General features: G+C 41.5%; 1 protein-coding gene across 1 annotated transcript in view; it reads left to right on the top strand.

Moving 5' to 3' along the window:
* Nucleotides 1–86: 86 nt before the first annotated feature.
* CTTNBP2 (cortactin binding protein 2) overlaps nucleotides 87–14,945 on the top strand; it is a 125,434-nt gene continuing 110,575 nt past the window's right edge. Inside the window, exons 1-2 of the mRNA XM_004676973.2 lie at nucleotides 87–190; nucleotides 12,920–13,027. Coding sequence (XP_004677030.1) covers nucleotides 104–190; nucleotides 12,920–13,027 — 195 coding nt within the window. The 5' untranslated portion in view covers nucleotides 87–103. The remainder of the gene's footprint in view (nucleotides 191–12,919; nucleotides 13,028–14,945) is intronic.

Raw genomic sequence — 14,945 nt, 5'->3', positions numbered from 1 at the left:
CGAGCGCCCGCGTCCCCGGACCGCAGCGGGTTAAGCGCCGCCCGCGCCCAGAGGGCTGCACCCCGAGCCACCGCTCCGAGCTCGCATTCGGATCCGCTAGCGCATGAAGATGGCGACAGACGGCGCGAGCTGCGAGCCCGACTTCTCCCGCGCCCCGGAGGACGCGGCGGGGGCCACGGCGGAGCCGGCGGTAACCGAGATCCCCGGGTGGGCGCGGGGCGGGTGCAGATGCTTCTGGAGAAGGAGAGGCCGGTCCTGTCGCCCGGCCGCTCCGCAATCCCGGGCCCCTCGAGGTGCTCTCTCCTCGGGGTGCCCCCGCCAGTGGAGGCCGGGTGGAACCGGCCGCCCAGAATGGGAATCCCTGCTGTCCTTTCCGAGACCCGCGAGAAGCAGCTCGAGAGCGCCCGGGTCTCGGGGTTCCTCTCGTGTGTTCCGTGCGACCCCTACACGCACTTTCCCTCGCCGTGGGGTTTAGCCAGGGGAAAGGACTGGGGTGTTTTCTGGCGAAATTGACCCCCACCCCCATTGTTCACCTCTGGCTGTGTTCATGGTTGCAGGCGCGTGTCTCGGGGGTGCCTCGCACATCTCTGGGGATCCAGGACTGAAGCAATGGGGAGGCGGGTCATCGCCGAGCAGGTGTGGGGATGCCCATTGTGTGGGTTTGTGCGCCCGCGGGCCCTTGGGCGAGGCTCGGTTCCCAGCCATGGGTGCTCTGATGCTGAGTGCCGGCGTTTGGGGTTTTAGCTGTCTACTGCCCCATCTTTTGGTGGCGGTGGTGGTGCGCTGTTCTCCTTTGCTAGAGGTTGCAGGGTGAGGAGACTCAACACTTGGTATCAACACATTGTTCTCCATCTCTGGGATCTGAAAGCCCAGTGAGCCTCCATCCATCGCTGTCTCCCCTTTCACCCCCTGAATGCCCCAGGGCACGAAGACTCACTAATGCTTTCCAGCCCCTACCTTGGGGGTGGTCTAGCCCCACATTTCCTAGGTGGAAACGTTTACGGGGTTTGGGGAGAAGCTGCTCAGGAGCTGCAAGGATCTGCAAAGAAAGGCAGGTCCAGGAGCGCCCCCACCCTGGCGCGAGCCTGCTGCTCTCGGAAGATCGTGCTGGGATGGAGTGAGCAGAGCTTGGATGCCTACGGTCCTCTCTAGACCTGAGCCGAGTGTGTGTAGAGGAGCTGAGAACCCGGCTAGATGTTAATAATGGTCAGCGCTGCTTAACTTCCTCTCTAGAGGTAGAGCTTCTGGAGAGGAAGAGGAGAGATTGGAGCAAGCTACCTCAGTGTGAGAAGCTGAGCTTGAGAAGAAGAGAGGAAAACAGAGGTGCAGGGCTGCTGTTTTCCATTTGTGAAACTGCAACTTTTGATTCGACACTTTCAGGAAAACATTTCTGTGCATGCAAAATGAAAATGACTTCAAATGGAACCTGCCTATTTGTGAGGGCAGTGAATCCCCTTATCCTTTGTGACACAATAAGGAAGCTAGTTGTTAAGACCACAGCCTCTCTGTGAAGTTGAAATGATAGGGTACCTCATTCCCACGAGATGGATGTGGAGGGAGAGAGGAGGGGAGATGGGGAGTAAAAAGGGGAGGAGGGGAGAGAGAATGAATGTGGTTTTCAAAGAAGGTTGAATTTGTTTAATCTACTTAGAATGGGCTTTTTTCTCCTCCCCTCAGTAATTTAATCACCTGACAAACAAATAACCAACATCTGATGAAGGTGGAGTTGATCTGTAGTTTTATTTGCTTAGATGGCTAATAAAGTCGTGTTCCCTTTTGTTATTCACAATTTTCAAGAGTCTGGCTTTAATTGCAGGTAGGTGGTTGTGATCTTTTCACCCTGGTTAATAGGTAGTCATGGAAAATCCTGTAAAAATGAAACTCCTTTGTTACGGCCATAGAACCCTTTGGTGATCCAAAGAGTTGCAATAGGGATTTTTGATCGAATGGTGTACTTTAAAAAAATAAATAAATATATAAAATAACTTGATGTCTAAGTAAAATTTTGGTTATAGCTTCTTATGCAGTAAACTGGGCATTTCATTTTACTTTTCACTTAATCTACAGACTGATTGTTTTTAAAAGAAAAGTTAGATTGTGGACTTATTTTTGGTCTGCTTACATGTCATAAGATTGTTATTTAATAATAAAAAATTTAAAAGCAGTTTAATGAATTTTGGACTCATGGCAACTGAGAACTCACTTCTTTATTTTGATGACTTTTTTTTTTGCATTTTAAGAGATTTACTGTACTTCAAGTTAGTTTACATATTGTGCATTTTTTATATGTACATCTGGCAGTAGTGAGCTAATAAAGACTCCAAAAGCAGTAGGCTATTTTTAAAGTGAGTGTTTTCACTAAGTTTTGACTATTTAGATTGTTGCTTAGAAACAAGTTTAATTTATAGTTTTTCAGCTTAATGTGATTTTCATGGAGTGTTTTAAATTTAGTTTGTGATCTTTGTTCTTAGCTGTTTAAAGCCTGAAAGCATCCCAAGTGTAAAGCTGGGTAACAGCTACATTATTCAATAGCATCATATTAATAGTCTTGCTGTGAACCGGGCTGGATATCTGGGTTATTTTCAGTGCTTTACCCAAAGTGATGATTTTTATAGGCTATATTGCTATTTTTAAGTCCTAACGGATTAAGGCAGTATGGAAAAAAGAAATCTTCCTGCTTTCTATGGTCATCAAAGAACTTAATAGTGAAGAAAAAATGGTGATCTTTTTTGAGCTTTATTTGGGAAGCAGGCCAACATTCTTGTCATTCTGGGCTTTTCTGGAGCAACTAATATACAAAAAGTCAACGTAAAGTTTGTTATGGTGAAATTAAGAAAAAGCACAGACAATGGTTTTGTAAAAACAAATGGATAAGTTATTTTAAATGAGTTAACAGCGTGCACCTTGAAATTTTGTCCCTAGGTTACAGTATTGAATGTAATTTGACAACGGCTTTAAAGAAAGAATTTAGCTACATGGCAGCTGTAGACTGTTGAAAGTTTCACAGCATAACTAGCAAATCTAGCTTTAACACACATTACAGAGCACCTTCCAAGATGGGGGCCTGGTGAGTAACTTCTTTGCTGCCCAAAGTGACACATTTCAGTGGTAGAAATTGATATACATCAAGGGGAGTGCACGAAGCAACAGTGTTATTGTGAGGCACAGCTACTTTGTATTAGAAATATGGGAGGAATTCCTAGTGGAAGGATCTGGAAACACTCCACAGCAGAATGGCATTAAAGATGGCCCTTGAGCTATGAGGACGACTTGGATGGGAGACTTTAGGAAGCTGTGTGCAAGTGCTACTGCTTGCTTGGATTCCTTGAGAAGTGGACTGGGGGCTTTCAAAGATGAACATAGAGATCTGATTCAGTCTCAACCAGGTGCTTCAGGAAAATAGCTTTGAGTTGAGAAAACAGGCTAACGTGAACCCCAATGATTAGAATATGACTGTATTCGTTGTGTTGCTTTTTCTTAACAAACAATAGGTTGTTTATTTCACTTTACACCTGTTTTTCAGACTTTATTATTGTTGGTATCTTTGTTATTTTTATATTTCTCATAGGAGTAATTTTGTTTAGAGGAACATTTGTCCTGTCTGAGATTGAATCCATGCCTCAGCTAGATTGTCAGTTGGCCCTATCCTCTTGTGTTTCAAATAACTTTATGAGGTGAGAAAATGTTTCAGACTTAGCACTTAGCCACTTACGAATGTCTGCTCACATGAACAGTGAGGCTTTGCTGGGAGACAGGATCTTCCTCCAAGAAGACCTGTGTGGCTTTTACTTGTAAAAGATAGCAAAGGCTTCTTAGAATAGTACCAGACATGTAAGCATTTGACCAATACTGATTAAAGGAGAGCACTTATAAAAGCTACACCATAATACTTTTTAAAAAACAGGTTTTCAATTTATGTTCTTACATCATTGTCAATGTATGGCCAGTACTTCATTTCTCCACAGGTGTAGGCCTGCTGTTCTACCACCACAGCCTGTGATCCGTCTCCCTTCCCTTCCCTTCCCCTGCCTTATGCCTTAGCTCTATGGTCAGCTTGTAAGTTTGTCGTTTTCCTAACCCTTGGTTCCATTTCTGTATTCCACATGTAAGTGAAACCATCCGATATTTAACTTTTCCTTCTGACTTATTTAACTGAGCATAATCTTTTCCAGCTCCAGCCATGTTGTTGCCACAGATGGCAGGAGTTTGTCTTGATTTCTGAGCAGTATTCTATTGTGCACACGCGCACGCATGCCCACACACACACTTCTTGATCCAGTCATCTGATCGCGCACTTTTAGGTTGTTTCCAGATCTTAGCTATTGTAAATAGTGCTGCAGAAAAACAAAGGGGCGCAGCTTTCCTTCCAAGTAGTGTTATTGTGTCCTTTGGGTAGGTTCCTAGGAGTGGAGTCACTGGGTTATATAGTAGATCCAATTTTAGTGTTTTGAGGAACCTCTGCACACCTTTCCATATGGTTTAACCAGTTTGTATCATGATACTTAATGTTGCTTAGGTACTTGAGAATCTCTTAACCATATTATAGCGAAGCTTATGACCTATGATTGGTAATAGTCTAAGTGTTACAGATGTTTTCTTAATTCAGAAAGATGGTCCTGGGTCTTTTAATTTTCATTAATATGTGCAATTTTATCACTATATTTCAATTTTATTTTCATTTATGTTACTACTTTTTGCATTTTATACACTATATTCATACTTGATTTTCATTTTCACTTTTTTTAAAGATTTATTTATGCGTACAAGAACTGGGGGTACAGGCCAGAGGTATGGAGGAAAGGGGCAATGAGAGAATTCACCAGAGACAGAGTGGGGAGCAGAACAGGTAGATCTACTGAAAGACACTGCTGAGGGGAGCAGGTGGCGGGTCAGGAGAGGTCTGCCACAAAATGTGGGTCACCTTCCTGGCCGGGGATCAAACTCATGCTTCAGTGGCTGGGGACAGCTTCATAGTGCTAGGCTCATTGTGCCACCAGGGAGGGTCTCATTTTCACTTTAGATACATATTACATAAATTCATTTTATATCTATTTCACTTCATTTCCAAGCTGTTTTTCAATGACATTTCAAATACTTTACAAATAAGTGCAGATCTAAAATCAAATGTTTAATTTCTAACACTAAAGAGAATGTTAGACTGTTTCTAACACTAAAGAGAAAATCCCTGTAGATTTTCTCTCTTCAGAGAAGTGATTGAGGCTGAGAATGTTGCAGTGGGATGGTTAAGTGCAACTCTTCATCCTGGATTCTTCCAGTAACAGTCAAGGTCCTATCACCCACTAGGATGGGGCAGTAGGGGAGGAGTCAAGCGAGAGATACAGAACCTGGGAAACTGGAAAGGGGAGCAAAAAAGATTAGACAAGGAGGAGCGAGCAGTGCTTTGGAATAGTGTGCAGATGCCCAGAAACGAGGGACCAGAGTTCCGCTTTGAAGGTGCTCAGGAGGATGGAGCAGCCCCTGTGTCTGCAGCCCTCACTTACTTTGCCACCTGAGCACCTCTGAGTACTGCTTGAACAGGAGACTTCATTCTCGTGTGCTTGATTGTGGTTCTCTCTATTGGAGCTCCTTGAAAGACTCACATAACATGCAAAGAGGGAATTGGTCTTTGAGGTTAAGCAATGGAGAACGGCTGCAAGACATGATGATTTTGCTAGTAAAGGATTTTTCAACTTAAAATCTTGTTACAAGTAACTTGTACAGAAACAATGGTCCTATTAATGTGCATAGCTTGATGCTATTCATGTAGAAACCCTGAATTTAGAGAAAAATTACTCAGGAAAAAAATTGTTAGGGAACCATCAAATAGGTTGAGGCTTAATTTAAAAGGTCCAGGACAACCAAGTTAATTGGGCAATGTGGAATGGATACTTGCTTGTAAATGATTTGGTTTTGACATTTTTAGGTTTCCTTAAAAGGGCCACACAACTGCAAAGCTTGGAGCTCTCTTCATGGGAGGCTCGTGACTCTAATACCAGCTAGCCCTCTGTGTCTCAGCGTCTTCACTTGGAAATCTGCATGCTGACATTTGCCACCTACAGATGGCAGCTGAGAACTGAGATGTTCCTTCATGCATTGTAAGCTTCTTAAAAGACAGCTATTGAAGCTGGGTGCCCACTTGCATGAGGAGATGCTGCATCTCCCATGTGGGACAGATGAAACATTGAAATGCTGATATCGTGTGGAAATAAACATATGTTTTATCTGAGGCTTTTTTTTCCCCCCAAACAGGAAGTGGACACAAAGGAGATATGAAAGGGGGGAAACAAGAGATTGTAGTACTTAATTATCAGGGTCTGTTGCCCCTGCCTGATCCCTTTTCTGCTTTTCATTCCATTTTTCTCACTCTTAAAATTTGTTACATCCATGACCAAGTTTCCTTCCGAACACTCAGTTTACTGCTTGAGCACTTGTTTTCCCTCTCTCTACTGCACTGAGTTGCTTGTCTTGCTGGGAAGGTCGAGGCATGAGGTGCAGGACCATGGGGAGCTGACCTCAGGTTTCAAAACATTGCTTTAAAGGTCCACACCAAGTTGCCTTAGTTTAGATTAATCTAAATGAGTGTAGTCTATCCTAACATTGTATCTTAGGAAGACTGACAGATCATTTTCAGGTCATTCACATTTTGTGTTTTTACTGAAGGAAATAGGTATTTTGTTCCAAAAGGTAGAGGCTTTCCATGTTAAGTAATATGATGTGAAAAGGCGATACTCGTGCTGTCCTGACATGTGTCATAGAGGTGAGAAAATAGAGTTAATATAGATATGTTTAATATAGTGAAGGCAGGGATGATTGATTGCCTAATGGAGTAATGGAGCTGACTTTAAGACCTAGCTGAGAACAGTAGAGTTTTCTGGATCCTAGGAAGACTTGGAAAACTGGGATTTAAGCGATGTCCTGAAGAGTGATTGAATTCAAATAAGTTCAAGGAGACTGGTCAACAAGATGTACCAAACTTGCCCTTCCATGTGGAGAGAAATGAGGAGGAGTGATCTCAAGTAAGATGTCATTTCAGAGATTTGAGATGTTTGAGACTGGAAAACATACTTCATGAAAACATAATTGGCTAAATTCACTTTTTTCTAATAAGTTCTATATCATGCTTGCTTCAAATTTTGATTTTTTCCTTGAAATTTCAAGCTGATTTTCACTGTTCATCCTCTTCAGAGCCTTCTTGTCCACTTCCAAAGCATAATTCTTGGCTTACACAGAAAGTTCTACATGCACTGTTAATTATTTGTGTGCATTATGGAACTGGAAGGAAAGGAAAGCACATTTCTGTAACTTCTGAGCAAAACAGCAAAATCAATTTTCCTCAAATATTTCTCAGTGGCTTCAGGGAATGACCTAAATTTTCTCAGTCCAGTAATCCACTGACTCTGATGGTATGTGAAATGAGGACATTTGGGACTGGAAGAGATTTCAGAAATTACTTTGTATAAAATTCTCCTCATCCTGAGATCCAAAGGGGTAAACCAACATCCCCGCAGTCCACCTGCCTCCTCAGTTCCCCACCTCCCCCCAGTGTGGTAAGTTCACCCACACACAGGCAGAGCCTACTGCATTTGCAACTGGCTTACATGCACTTGGTGTCTGGTCACTGCATTTGTGTTGGTCACTAGGTTTTCCTTGGGGCTGTGACCTACCATTGTGGCTCTTATCTCCTAATGACATTTGGCAGTGCAGAATGTGCTGACTCCATTAATTCTTTAAGGATATGGGTAAGGGCCTCTGACTCGATATTTAACTAGATTTTCCTACATCAACCTAATTTTATAGATTTTTTTTTTTTTTTCAGGGCTGGGAGGCTCGGTAGTGGAAGAAACTTGGTTGGGCAGTATCCATCTGGCAATTTAAGATGACTTACTTCAGCCAGACTGTCTTGTGTTTTCCCTCCCCCCTCTCCCTGAGCCTTCATGGGAACATCCAGAAGGCCGCCCTCTCTAACCCTGCCCAGCTAACCAGAACTGTTGAGAACTGCTGTATCAAGCAGTAAGAGTTGGGGTGGTATCTCCTCTTTTTCATATATGCTATTTCCCCACGAAGGTGCTCTCTGTTTGATAACAAGATTCAAGACTAGTTTAAGATGCCTGTGCCAGATTTTCAAAAATAGGTGCTCAAAATTGCTTTTCCTGGAATACTTTTCCTGGCAAGTATCAAGCATGAAAAGCAGGAGTGGCCGCTGAATTTGAAATCTTAGCAGTTACTGTCTTTTTTTTATTCCCTCCCCACTGCTGAAAAATGAGATCTGAATTTTTCTTTGTTAATTAGGAAAACCAGGTGCAGTAATAAGGGCTTAATCTATGAGCTTTTCTGCTGTGATTGATTTTTGTGGTTGGGTTTGCTTCCATGAATGCACTGATGGAGAGGCTCATGCTTTCTGTATGCAGTGGTTTGGGGATCTGTACTCTTCTGTCTTCTTTTGAAAATGAGATTATCAAGTTAGTCCTTTAAAATTTGATACATATTACAAAAGTAAAGGACAGAAGGAAACTTAGAGGTAAAGGACAGAAGGAAATTTAGGTGGTGGTGATGGTTTAGCCCCAGATTCATAACAGCATTTTGTATGTCTATAGTAACTCAATAAAGTAGCTTTGAAAATACAGGTTGAGAACAATATCACTCCTTAAATTAATAATTTACCTTTAATAATTACCCTTTCTAGATCTAAATAATTTCATAGCATATGTGGGTTAGGTCAGATCAGTGACACTTTTATTGGAACTTTTGCTTTTGGGTGTCTTTTTTCTAAAAATAACAATGCTTTGAATTTATTTATAAAATACCTGGAACTTTGAAACCTCCATCATGTTTTCAAATACTTTGTTTGATCCTGTTTTGCCAGAATAGGGCATGAAAACATCAAGCATCTGAGAATGAAGCATCAAGCATTTGAAAATATATTTTTAGTATTGAAGGCCAGAAAGTAGTGTTTTTATTGAAGCAGTAATGGGCGGTGCAGGGGGGAGGTGGCAGACACTGTATATTTAAAATAACACACCCCTGGACACAGTGTGGATTTTTTTAAACATTCTGTGCAACATAATTTATGGTTTAGCAAGAAACCTTGTAGCAGTGTTTTTTTATTGTAATGAATTTCCTTTTATTGATGGTGCTCTGTTAAAAGGCAGAAGTGTTGGTTGCAAGTCACACCACATGTTGTGATGCTGATAATGATGGAACCAGGACAAGCTTTCCTGACTCGTACGTGAATCAGAATCTTGGCAGTGTCTTACATAATGTATTCATTTTAACAGAGAGTGCTTTGCTTATGAAGCTTCAGGGAAACAAGGAGAATAAAATATACAATTAATTAAAATCTCTAGAACAACCAGAAGTAGCATTAATAAAACATTACTCTCTAAAGCACATAAGAATCATAGCTTACTCTCCTACCTCAGTGGGAAAAACCAGGATAAAAGAGTCTGTCTGTCTTTCATCATTGCCAATAAATGGTATTTATTGAACTTGGGTTGGTAGATTTTCACAGACTTGGGCACCTAGCCAATATCCCACTCCTACCTCCATAAAACATCTGGGTGCTCTCAGCTTTAATAATAATAATCATCCGCCTTTAGTTAGCACTTACCTCACTTATGAGTTCTTGTTTAATCCACACATGAACATGGTGGAATAGATGTTGGTGGAATAGATGTTAGAATTTCTGTTATGTAGATGAGAAAACAGGTGATTTTCCTATTGTAGTCCTTGACTGGTACCAGCAGCAGGAGCTTGTTAGAAAGGCAAATTTGCCACCCCTTATCCCACATACGCATCAGAAACCCCAGGCATGGAGACCAGCAGTCTGTCTTACCAAGCTCTTCAGGTGATTCTTGGGCTTGTCCATATATGGTAGCCACAGGTTAGAAGATTTATGTGACACAGCTGTGAAGTGAAAGCAGAATCTAAGTCCTAGCACAGCTGACCCTTCAATAGCTAGGAATGAGGGGCTTCAACCCTACGAAGTACAAAATGACTCTTCTGTATGGACAGTTCGCCTTTGGTATTGGTTGGTTGAATCTGTGTGTGGACTGAGGATTGAAAACAATCCAGGTCTGAGTAGGCCTGTGGAGTTCCAACCCGTGTTGTTTAAGGGCCAATTACATGCTGGATTTTATTATTCACAGGGAGCATCTCTAAGCTAACACTGCTTAGGCTTATTAAAGGTTTTTCCTAGACCCAGTTTCTAATATGGGGAAGGGTGGTCCCCACACATACAACAAGCAGTTCTCCAGACAGCAGCCCTAGAATTCCCACACTTCATTTCAATTCTGGTACTTGTCTGTCCTTGTCAGATTTTTGACGTGCAGGATGTCTTTCCATTTTGATGCAGGTGCCTTTCACTGCACAGAAGCTTTTGAAGTCAATGTAGACCCATTTGTTTCTTTTTGCTGTTTGTTTCGTCATTGGAGTTGAGTGTCCCAGACACATTTCTAAGGCTGCTGTCTCAAAGATGCCTATGTGCAGACTAAATGAAGATAGCCTTGTGCTGGTGGCCTCTGTGGCTATGAGTGCAGGAGGCCTGAGTGCAGGAGGCCTGGGTGCCTGATAGTGGACACCTGGAGTAGGACAGGGAGAGAGTGGGCACACCTGGACCTGGAGGCTGAGGCTATAAGGGCGCCATCACAGAAGAACAGCTACAGCTGACCAGCTACGAGAGGGAGGGTGACTGCAGAGAGGCAGGACCACTGGAGAACGCCGGCGAGAGCCCAAGGAGAAAAGCGTACACGTTTGCCGGGGACTGGGAAGCCTGCCAGCCTCCAGGGCCCCTGGCCTTCCTGCCTTGCCAGCCTGCCGTTTGCCCCACAATCAGCGTAGAAAGCGCATGAAAGCCGAAAAAGCCAGAGGGCTCCAGGATGCTCTTTGATCCACCTGCTTGATTCCATAGAGAACCTGCCTCGTGCTTGCTGGTACTACAATATGGCCTAACTTTTCTTCTATATCTTTTATGGTTTCAGGTCTCGCATCCAAGTTTTTAATCTATTTTGACTTAATTTTTGTTGTATAGTGTTAGATAGTGGTCTGTGTCATTCTTTTGCGTGCAACTGTCCATTTTTCACCAGTACCATTTATAGGCCACACTTTCCTTGCTCCACTATGAGTACTTGGTTACTTTGTCATAAATTAGTCCATAGTGTGTGGTTTCATTTCTGGGGGCTCAATCTTGTCCATTATTTTTATGTCTTTGTTTTGGTTCAAATGCCAAGCTGCTTCAATGACTACTGCTTTGTAGGACAGTGGAGTGTGAAGTTGGGGAGTGTGATTCCTCCACTTTTTTTTTCTCAAGTGTTTGTGTTTTTTGGAAGTCTTTTATATTCATAAACATTTTTTGTGATTATTTTTGGGGGGTACTATTTCTCTGACAGATGCCATTGGAATTTTTATAGGGATTACATTGAATATGTTCATTGCTTAAGGTGACAGCCATTTTAATGATGCATCTTTTGTGACTTCTTTCAACAGTGTTTTATAGTTTTTAATGTTAAGGTCTTTCACTACTTTGGTTAACTTTTTCCCAAACTGTGTAGTTAAAAAGGAATGTCAATTGGATGAACTTTTAATTTTTTTGAAGATCATTTATGCATATAAGAACTGGGTTATAGGTCAGTGGTGTGGGGGTGGGGTGGTGGTGAGAGAATTCACCAGAGACAGTAGGGAGCAGAACAGGCTGATGAATACACTGCTGAGGGGAGCAGTGGGAGAGACAGGAGAGGTCTGCTGTCATGTGGGTCACCTCCCTGGTTTGAATCATGCCACAGCAGCTGGCAATAGCTTCATAGCACTGAGACTTTAACACCTGTGCCACCAGGGAGGCCCCAGAAAATATTTTCAAAACCTTTACTTGGAGAATCATCTCACTCTGGTCTCTTTCCTCTTTATAATATTACCTTAACAGATATGCCACTTTTCATCTCTAGAATGTTGTCTCCATGTTGGTAAAGTGAGCTCATAAGTCACAGAACATGGTTGTAGTCATGCTATTTCCTGGTTGTGTGATCTGGGCACATTATCCTACAGTTGAGAGGTAAAAATCTCGGATTTGTGGTTTTCTCAGCTGAGAAGTAGAGATCATGCTGTCTTGCCATTAGATTCAGTTTCTTGAGAACACTTTGGGTCCAAAGGGCGCTCTGTACATCGGCGGTAAGACTCTACAGTGTCCTGAAGAATGACTTTGGAGAGTGGGTGTTCTTAGACATTTGAAGGTGAATGTGTATTCTGTTCCCTCTGATGCTGACTAGCTTCATCAAATGAGTCTCCACAGAAGAGAGCGGCAGTGTGTTTGTAGAGAATTTGGGATCGGCATCTTTTTGTAACACATTCAGATTGTTGATACTGTCTGAATTAAAGAAAAAAAAATACACATAAAAATAACCCCAAACACTTTGTGACCCAAGTAACACACATCTGTGAGCCAGATTTGTTCAATGCGATGGAGACGACCAGCTGGTGGCCTCTGCTGCAGTGTCCTTTATAAACATGACTGTTGTTATTGGATGTCCTGGAATTTATAACAACCTCTCTCCAGCCTTTCTGTTGGGGCCCTTCTAGGAAGACATTTCTGCTTTCCTGACATTCCTGCTCTCCTCACACCTCCCCAGCATACACCCAGCCTGTTTTGATACAGACTCCAGGGACTCTATAATTTGTGTTGTGTAGTCTGAAGAGATTCTGTGTATCCAGGTGTGCAGGCAACTGAGAGAAACACTAGGGAGATACATTTGTGGCTTTTACCCTCCTCCTAGAAGATCAGGGTATGGATGGACTGCTGCAGGAGACGTCTTATCCCTTGGGTTTGTGGACCCACTGGGATAAAGATGAGCTACTGCCTGCTTTATGCATTTTGTTTCTAGGAATAGTTTTTTTTTTTTTTTCTCATTGCTTTTCAAAATATTTTTTGCAGAAAAAAGAGTTTGATGTGGACACCCTCAGTAAATCAGAGCTTCGGATGCTCCTCAGCGTGATGGAAGGGGAGCTGGAAGCCAGAGACCTCGTCATTGAGGCCCTAAGGGTAAGAACCTTCCAGTCCCAATGTGGGCTCATTTTCTTTATTCAAAGGTGTAATGTCAAAGCTTCTTATTAATTTTTAAGTCCTAGAAGTTTTATGCCCTTTACCTCAGCTATCGATCCATAACCTTTATAAATCTAGATAAACTCTAAAGTTGGCTAGCCACTGAAATACTGGGAACTGAGAATAAACTATTTAAATGAGGAAATTGAAAAATTGAGCTGAAATCGTTCTGAATTCCTTGTATGTTTATTTGTGTAAGGGCAATTTTTCAAGAAATTGGTAATTTGATATCTTATATGTATTTGAGAGCGATGAATAATAGAGGCTCATTTATAAAATATATTGCTGATAATTGAATATTTTCCTTCCTCTATAAAAATTTTAACATTTTCAGAAACCCATGAGTTAAAAACTAAATATGGCATATATATATATGCATACATATGTCTTCAAATAGGTTTATTTATTTTTCATATGATTTTACAGTAATTTTGAAATTTTTATGGTTTTTTTTAAAGAACTACCTTCCATTGTTACTACTTAACTGTCTCACAGTTGTGTTGTCTTTTTTTAAAAAACAGAATGTCGCTAAACTTTCTTAATGAAATATTTTTGAATTGGTTGTTCAAAATCTTGTACTTGTTGTGATATATGAGCCAAACTTAAGCTTTTTTCCTCTTTTATATTTAATACTGTGTATTTAATGAAGTATTTCCTGATTCTTGGTCAACAGGGATATACTGAGTATATCGAAAGTACTTAATATTATCTTGCTCAAGTAGGGAGTAGTTCTCAAACTTTGTCATAAGGACTTTATTTTAATATATGAAAATATGTGGGGTGTCAAACAGTTTTGTCCCCTGTGGACACATGTGGATGGGTGGTCAACCACTGTGGAAATGTGGCCGGCTGTAAATCAAAGTTGAGTAGGAAAGGGTAAAGTTGCAGAAATAATGACTTTAGTATTTTTTTTTTTTTTTAGCCAACTGGAGGTTGAAAAGAGTAGAGATAGTGATTATTCCATCAATGTGATGGGACAAATGATAGCCTCAGAAGAAATGGGAGTGTGGTTCTGCCATCTGCAAGCCAATATCGAGTTGAGGGTGTTATGTTTGACAAGCTCTGATAAACAGGCATTTGCTTGTGAGAGGTGTTCATCCTGTTCCTCATTTAGACCATTTGTACTGCTTGTCAATGTGTATTTTCTTGAAAGAAGTTGGTGAGAGAAATGCTAAGGCAGGGACTCCCCAACCTGTGTGACCCTCAGCCCATGGAAAGTCTCTTGAGACCAAATAAATGTGAGGTTTCCACTTTAGGTGTTTTCCTGTTAATTTGTAGAGGCATACAATGACAGTTTCTATTGCTCACACCCATTTGAGCTTTTAACAGAGTCTGTCTTTGTAAAAGATACCACTTCAGCAATCCTGTACCTCTTTTTAACTTAATTGTAATATTTTTAAACACAAGAGTAGAGGTAAAGGTTTGCTCATAATCAGGACTTGTTAAACTGAATATTTTTCATAAACTCAAGGAATGTTGGAATTTCCAGGAACTTAATGTGATATTCTAAGCCAGTGGCCTGCATCCTGGTTAGATGTAGCATTTTACATTTGTGGAGTATTGTGCATTACCTTTTTACTATCCTACAGTATAATTTATGGATCAGTGCATTTTTAACTAGATGATGTTAAAAATCACAACTGCTTTGCCTTGGTTATAAGATAAAGATACAGGAAAGTAACTGATGGTAAAATACTATGGATTTAATATGTAAACACTTAGATGTGACTACAGTGGAGACAGGCTAAAGGAGGTGGCTCTTTTATCTCCTGATAGCATCAGCACACTGTCTTCATTACAGAAGAATCCTGATTATAGCATTGACTAGGATACAGGAAGGGACTTACTGCAGCTGAGG

This window comes from Condylura cristata, unplaced genomic scaffold (genome assembly GCF_000260355.1).
Source record: "Condylura cristata isolate star-nosed mole 26May11 unplaced genomic scaffold, ConCri1.0 scaffold00005, whole genome shotgun sequence".
NCBI classification, from domain to species: Eukaryota; Metazoa; Chordata; class Mammalia; order Eulipotyphla; family Talpidae; genus Condylura; species Condylura cristata.
This window is presented reverse-complemented; position numbering and strand designations above follow the sequence as displayed.